The sequence below is a fragment of the Sinocyclocheilus anshuiensis genome, unplaced genomic scaffold (assembly GCF_001515605.1).
Source record: "Sinocyclocheilus anshuiensis isolate Anshui unplaced genomic scaffold, SAMN03320099.WGS_v1.1 scaffold1098, whole genome shotgun sequence".
Taxonomy (NCBI): Eukaryota; Metazoa; Chordata; class Actinopteri; order Cypriniformes; family Cyprinidae; genus Sinocyclocheilus; species Sinocyclocheilus anshuiensis.
Window position 1 is genome coordinate 22803 of NW_015538053.1, and position 8208 is coordinate 31010.

An 8208-nucleotide genomic window follows, 5' to 3' on the forward strand; every position below is an offset into this window, starting at 1 on the left:
CCCCCCCCCCAAATGTAGGAAAACATTTGTAGCCTGAGGAGACTGCAACTATTTGGTTGAAGGGAACACATTTGTCTATCTTTTTTATTATTCTTTAGAAGCAAGCAATCATAATTCTTGAGATATCACACCCTAAACATGACTTCTCAGATAATAATTTTTTTAATAAATAGATTAGGGTCTGGAAAATATGTTTTGCAATCCTTTTCTGGGTCCCCAGCAACAAATAAACTAATTATTTATCCCATGCCATATTTTCGGATCACCGCTCTCTTCATCCCTGCACCAAAATCCTTTATGTCTCTTTGTATTTGACCACTTGAGGTGTTTCAGTTTTTCAGCCTCCATCATCCGATCCCTGATCCAGTGGGAGTCTAAATGAGGCTGTGATGAGCATCTGCACAGATATGCTTGGTCAGGTGAAAATGCTAGACTGATTGATCAATACTTCTCTAAGAGCCAATTGAAACAGTCTCTAACAGGCAGCGAGACCATGGTTAGAATCAATCGACCCTCACTTCTCCTGCTCCCGAGTCAAAGCCATTCTCAATATTTCTTCAAGCACTAAATACACAAGGATTTCACCTGATATCCACGAGTACAATCATCCTGTAAAGATGGATCAACTCAGTTACTTTGGTTGCCACTGTGTATGTGATTTCTTGATGCATGGAGATATAAGTTACTTGCACCCCATTTGTAAGGACAATGTTAAGGTTTGGTGGTCAGTGAAGGCATAGACAACCATTTTCAAGTTCAAGGCCAAGTAGACACAATTGGCCCCTGTCAGATTTTTAACTTTTCTAACTCAATACGTTAGAAATTCTAACTCAATACGTTAGAATTTCTAACGTATTGACAACATAAAAGCAGCTTAAGTTCGAATCCATGAGGATATACATTCATTGGATCTTAAGTCCAATGCCAGTCGTGGCCTAATGATTAGAGAGTTGGACTTGTAATCTGAAGGTTGTGGGTTTGAGTCAATTCCAGTAGGAATTATCAGTGGGGGGAGTGAATAACCAGCGCTCTCTTCGACCCTCAATACCATGACTGAGGTGAGACCCTTGAGCAAGGCACCGAACCCCCAACTGCTCCCCGGGCGCTGCAGCAATATGGCTGCCCACTGCTCCGTGTGTGTGTTCACTACTCTCTGCTGTGTGTGTGCACTTGGATGGGTTAAATGCAGTGCACAAATTCTGAGTATGGGTCACCATACTTGGCCACATGTCACTTCTTAACTACTCAGCCATTCTGGTTCTGTTTTATGGTGTTGATCTTGTCTGTCTGTCCAATTTTAGATATTCTGGAGCATGGCTTAGGGTTTCATTTCATAACAATATTCAGCTTTGACTTGTACTTTTCTTTATCGCTCTCTTTCTCTCTGTTGTTCTCCTGTTCTCTGTGAGCATTCAGCAGTAAAAGAAGGCTGGAAATGCTGTTGTTGTGGCATTGAAGACCTTACAGATGTCTCTTTTCTCTGCTGATTGGCTGTGGCGTGCATGTAATGACTTGAAAGAGCAGTTAACAATTCACAAATCTTCATCAGTCTGTTTTGAGATGGACACTAGAAATTCACAGAAAAACGTAAACTGTACAGCTTCACTTGATTGCTCATAAAATCAGTTTTGGTCTGCATTGTTACATTTGAACTTTGCAAGCTGTATTTTAAACTTGCAATACAGAACACTTTCCCTAAACAAACAAAAACTTGAAATAAATGTAAACAGCCAAGGGGTCGCACCGTTTTTATACATATACACATCTGTCCGCTTTGCTTGATTGCTCACAAAATCAGTTTTGGTCTGCATTGTTACATTTGAACTTTGCAAGCTGTATTTTAAACTTGCAATACAGAACACTTTCCCTAAACAAACAAAAACTTGAAATAAATGTAAACAGCCAAGGGGTCGCACCGTTTTTATACATATACACATCTGTTCTAGTTTTAACTTTGCTTGTGTTTGTTTATCCTCAGGGCTGCCCAGAAATTGAATCTGTCTTCCAAGAAGAAGAAGCAGCGCCCTGCGCCCCCTGTGGCATGTGATCCACCCCTTTTTCCCACCAACTTCAGCGGCATCCTGCAGGTGTCTCCGCCCCCTGCTCCGCCCTGCCTCTTACGGGCAGTCAACAAAGTTAAAGACACTCCTGGCATGGGCAAGGTACGATCTTTAATAATGTAGCAAAAATGTCTGCTTTTAGATCTTGTTGTTTTATTAGTCTTCACTCTTATTAAGTCTGTTTTTCACCAACATATGAACATATGTAAATGCTTTTGCAAGCTAAACAGATTCATTTCAACACCTAATCAACTTAGAACAGGCTACTTTTATTATTTACTTAGCTCTAGCAGCAATGGTCACCTACCAATGCTAATGTCCCCTTCTAGTGTAGTTGGAATAATCATAATTACGCGTTTCGAGCACATTAATGATAAAGGGAAGTGAGAAAAAGTTTGGATGATAACCTAGTTGCAGAATACAGAGAGACGTTGGCATGTCAATTTGAAACGTCTTGGAAAGCAGGTTTGTAGTGAATGGTAATAAATGGATTTGGAAGTTATTTTAATTTTACACGCTGTGTTTCAATCATTTGAATTACACAACTTATGGAAAAGTTTAAAGTTAATCACTCACTTCATGTAACAGGTGCACTTGAAGGAAGCATAGTTTAACAGATTCAAGGTTAGAGAGTCATGCTTATGTAGCTTTTAATCTTTAACATTGTTACAAATAACTCTCTCTTGTGGACCAACTATAGTTTACCACAGATTTTCACTTTAGTGTCTGGCTTAAATCCTGCTACCAGGAGTGGGGTTCGAACCCATGGATCATAAGTCCAACACCTTAACCACTCAGCCATCCTGATCTGCTTTTGTTAAAGATACTTTGAAATATGTTGTTTCTTATTCAAACTTTGGCATTTTGTCCATTAGTTCTTTGTTCAAATTAACTATCTGTTCTAGGACAGAAGTAATGTAGTTTTTCCATAACTGTTTATAGTTTTTGGTTTTGTCCATTGGATCTTAAATCCAACACCTTAACCACTCGGCCATCCTGGTGTTTTTTATTTGGTTGTAGGTTAGAAATAGCTTCTATAATATGCATTTAAGAGTCTGCTTTCTCTCATCACTATAAGATAAAGCAGGTTTTCTTGATTAGTTTGATTAATGATTCATTTAAGCTAGAATTGACATTATCTACCAGGAGTGGGGTTTGAATCCACAAGGACATTTGTCCAGTGGAACTCCATTGGAAGCACAGTGCCTTAAGCACTCAGCCTCCCTGGTTGGTGTTTTTGCCATGATATTTGCAGATGCTACCTGAAGGAACACAGAGCCTCATTTGTCAGCACTGCTGTGTAAGTTCTGATGAGATGGGCAGGACTGGGGCGTTAAGGCTGGATCGATTGAACATGTGATGGCATCTGGTTTCTTTTGTATCTTGCTCAGAGCTCAAAGGTGAGCTCATTAACTGAAAACAAAGGGCCAAGGACAGCAGAATCAAATGGGCAAAAGGATGGAGGCAAAACAGACACATTTTAATATAATTAAACAAGAAAATAACCGCGTTCACCTGGTATTAATATCTGTTCAAAAATAGAGGTCTTTCCCACAAAAGGTGCTGACAGGAGATGCATTTTCTATGGATTCCATGCATTTTGTTCCACAGAAGAAATAAAGTCATGCACGTTTGAAATTACTTTAGGGTGAGTAAATGATGACAATATTTTGCTTTTTGGACAATCTATCACTTTAATATCAGGTGTAAACTGGGCCAAAATGATAATAAATTGTGAACTGAAAGCACCTTCAGTCTTAATTTTGTGACACAGGCGTCATAAAACACAGCTAGCTGAGAAATGGCGGCATCAGATCTGTGATTTGGCAACGTGAGAGAACATATGGGGCGGATACAAGAGAATGTTTCCTGCAGAATACAGTACATGTAGATATCACAAGTGAAAGTGTTCTGCTGCAGGAGAGATGCAGGTGAAGAGAGGTTTAAGATGCATGAAGGCAGAGGAACATATACTTTTGATATGACATACTACAATATTGGGTGTTCTTCTCATCTGTCCTGGCTGGTCCATAAGGCTATTGTTAATAATATGTAGTAGTCATTTAGCATATACTTTCCTTCCTAACAGATGGAAGTACAGGGTGTTTATTACAGGAACAGACCTCCTGAAGCAACCCGAGGTTAAATGTCTTGGTTAAGAGAGGAATGGTGAAAAGAGATCATGAACCAGAACCTTCTAGGGGCCCCATTTGTTAAGACGTGCATATAATGATCCTTAATGTGAACGTATAACAGTTTCCAAAATTAGATCAAATAAAACAAAACGTGTAAACAAATTAACTCTACTTACATAATGCCCACATATATGTTCTTATGGTTCAGCTGGTTCAATGTTGAACTGTTGATGTATGTGTAAGAACATTTTCACGTCAGTTTCTGCCTGTATAAATTGTTCCTCACATTTGATGTAAAATCCATTTGGAATGAATACAAAGGCAGGATATTCAACAACGTTATTACCGAAACTCAATATAGTCAAGAAGTTAGTTGATTGGAGTTTCAATCCTCATTTGTCTGTTGGATCTTATAGGAACCACCTCAGTTCAATTTCCAACACAGTCACATTGCTATATTCTTTTTGAAATTTACATTGCTTTATCAGGATTGGGGTTTGAACCCATGAGAACATTTGTCCATCAACTCTTAAGTCAACACCTTAACCACCCTGATCACTTTGTAATGCAAAGTAACCCTTTTTTGCTTTTACTGGTACTTAAGAAATAGTTTTGAGAAACTAATTTGTTTGTAACATAACCACATACTGTATAAGCCAAATTACTGTTTTCTGTTTAAAATTCACACTGATCTACCAGGAGTGGGGTTCAAACCCACAAGGACACTTGTCCATTGGATCTTAAGTCCAACACCTTAACCACTCGGCCATCCTGGTTTGTTGTGCAGTCTGCGTGCCATCACACTACTGGCTCAGTCCTTGTGTTATTCTACTTAAGATACAAAAAAGTGAAGATATGCTTCATATCCTGGTTACTTCTCCAAGTTTTTTTTGTTTCCAGAGTGGCTGGTTGTGCTTGTCTCATCCATACACTTCAGATCAGAAAACCATTCAGTTGAATTGCTAGTAAACCAGCATCATTATACAGTGCAAAAGCAATTTCAGTACCCTCAACCAAACATAATGGAAAGTCTTCAGCCCCCGTCACTCTGTCTGTCTCTCTGTCCTGTCTTTACGGCTGCATTCCTTTATCAATTTAGATGCTCAGTCAGCACACCGTTCACATCACTGATTTCTGCTGTCAGTTTGTTGTTTTTTCATTTAAAACCACCCGAGTAAGCTCTCGTACAGACAAAATCCGTCAAACGCATGCATTGGTACGAGCAATGACAGCGGAGGAGCCCCGCATGGTTAAAGTTGATCCTGATCTTCAGCGCATCGCAGGGAAACCAGCATATCTGGAATTCCTCTCAGACATCGGAGGATGGGGGATATTCATTTGTGTTTGGACTCAGTCTGTGACGATTCAGGTCATGATATCTAGTGCTGGCACCTCCCAAAAAGTCTAACTAAACAGAACCAGCTCATATGGCTGTGGGTTTGTCAAAAGCATCTTCTGTCAAATTTTTGAAAGCTGATTTTGAGAGACTCATAAGTAACCACATACTGAGAACTTTTGGTGAGTTCATAAAAAGTCATCTTGCATTGGAACAGCTTGCGTTCATCTGTAAACAACACCCACATTTAGGCTGCATGTTGTGCGTTGTGCTGGCAAACTAAAATGAATCGTTCGCCAGTCAACCGGAACATAAGCAGGATGGTGGGCAATGCAAATTCTGGCATTTGCAGCCGAAAAATGTCACCTTTCTCAAGGGACAAGGCTGTAACAGTGGCCTTTGGATATAAGAACATTGTGCGATAAGATATTGATGGGTGTAGCTGCTCTATACGGCTGCTTTTGTGGCGCCCAAAGAAAGTAATCGGCTTTGAGACAGAGATGAAAAACACAGATATATAATTTGTATTTGCACTGAATAGAACTAAATAAATAAAAAACAGTATCTGAAATAAAATTGTGATTTGCACTCTGGCAAATTTACATGTGACATTCTTCTTCCATGATGATGTGAATATAATTAGGAATTCATTCTGAATGTTTGTGTGTGAATGATGTTGCCCTTTCATCTCTAGCCTTGCGGTTTCGCACCAATTCACACAGTGAACATGATTTGCACCATCAGGGTTTTATGACAGTGTGACTAGATTAAATACCAAGGGCATCTCCATTATCTTGCTAATGATAAAGCAATTGATGGGTGATTTTCAAACACATCTGGATGCTACATTTGTACATATATCCATTGAATTTAACAGATCAAAGCTGTCAAAGCAAGTCTATCTTTTCCTAAATCCTGTTTCATCACTGAGACTCTTCCCATTCCTCACTATCCACTATCCACATTCTGGTGGTTTATACACTCTAAAAAATGCTGGGTTAAATACAACCCAGTGCTGGGTAAAATAGGGACAAACCCACCAATTGGGTTGTTTTGGCCCAGCGTTTGGGTTAAATGTTTAACCCAACCTTCTGAGTAGTAACCCAACCGCTGGGTAAAAACAACCCAATTGCTGGGTTTGTCCCTATTTTACCCAGCACTGGGTTGTATTTAACCCAGCATTTTTTAGAGTGTAGGAATCCTGTGAGTTTGACAGATTCATCAATCTTCTTTACAGTGCAGACACTGACCTTGAAAAAAAACTATATTCAGTGGCTAATTAATTTTTAACAGCGCTTTCTAAAACTGAAGTGTTAAAGAAAAACACCTTACAGGCATCATGGAGTGAGCAGAGCGCATGTGAATTCAATAGTCTGAAATATTCATCCCAATATTCTTGTGATAATTTAACTGTGTAAAACAGAATATCAGTTTACACAGCAAGGAAATATGACACCAGCGAATGATTCATAACTTTATATTACATGTAAATGTCTTTTTAATTAAACTTTGCAGACCCTGTCGAAGATAACAGATTAAAGCTTGATATAAAGTCCTGTTCTGCCCTAATCTATCTATTATAATGGACATATCAACTGCAGGCTTAATGATTCTATAGAGTAATCCAAGAGGGGATCTTTCAGCCCACTCTAAAATATGAAGCTTGCTTTCTCTGCATGGCTACAAGCGCATATAAGTAGCTGGATAAGATCTGTGCATCCCTGGTTCATACTTCAAATGTCATGATATAAATCAAATCTATAATATATATTTAAATATGGAAATATATTCAATCAATTGTTGAAATGAAAGTGTTCAAATGGCATTTCATCATGATATTTTTCTTAACTCTCCTGTAAATATCAGGGAATAAAGCATATCATGTATGCAGAAACAAAGTAAATATATAAGCAATGAACAAATGGTATCATAATCTATGCACAAATCCCATACAAGTGTGCAAATGCTTTCACCAGGACGTGACCCTAAGTGAAAGTGACGTGTGGCCAAGTATGGTGACCCATACTCGGAATTAGTGCTCTGCATTTATCCCATCCAAAGTGCACACACACAGCAGTGAACACACACACACCGTGAACACACACCCGGAGCAGTGCTAACCAAGATTAGTTAATTAATTAATTCATTCATTCATTCATTTTTATCACAAAACGTGCGTAATTTTGATATGGGCATCACTGAAAACTGAAAATAATGATAATTACGAGCCAACTGATTCAAAGCGAGTCAGATGTTGATTCAGTAACCTTATTGAACCAGTAACTCGTCCTTTGAACGACTCACTGTTCGCTCTGTGTATTTTTGATTCCTTTAAAAGATCCGGCTCATAAGGGTCAGTTGTTCTTGAAACTGACTAAAAACAAACCGATCATAAGAGTCATTTGTTTGTGAATTGGTCTACACACCATAGACTGTAAAAAAAGATCACACAGATCACGCTGTATGTTTTTGATTCACTAAACAAAACCGGCCCCTAAGAATCATTTGTTCGTGAATCGGACTATGCTCGTCGCACTGAATGTATTTGACTCACTAAAAAGAAACAAATCATTAGAGTCATTTGTTAATGAATCAGCCTACACATGACGCGTATTGTGTTTGTTTACGTGTGCACGCCGCCGAAACAATTAAGTAAAAGCGGGGGGGGGGGGGGGGG

The 8208-nt window shown here is 38.9% G+C and overlaps 1 protein-coding gene and 1 non-coding gene across 2 annotated transcripts in view; one reads left to right on the plus strand and one right to left on the minus strand.

Moving 5' to 3' along the window:
• Positions 1-1978: 1978 nt before the first annotated feature.
• The window catches only part of LOC107682227 (kinesin-like protein KIF26B), a gene marked incomplete at its 5' end in the record, with an annotated part of 30219 nt that continues 23989 nt past the window's right edge, over positions 1979-8208 (plus strand). Inside the window, one exon of the mRNA XM_016478546.1 lies at positions 1979-2162. Coding sequence (XP_016334032.1) covers positions 1979-2162 — 184 coding nt within the window. The remainder of the gene's footprint in view (positions 2163-8208) is intronic.
• trnal-uaa (transfer RNA leucine (anticodon UAA)) lies at positions 4889-4971 on the minus strand. Its single transcript has one exon. It is a non-coding gene; the product is annotated as a tRNA-Leu (tRNA).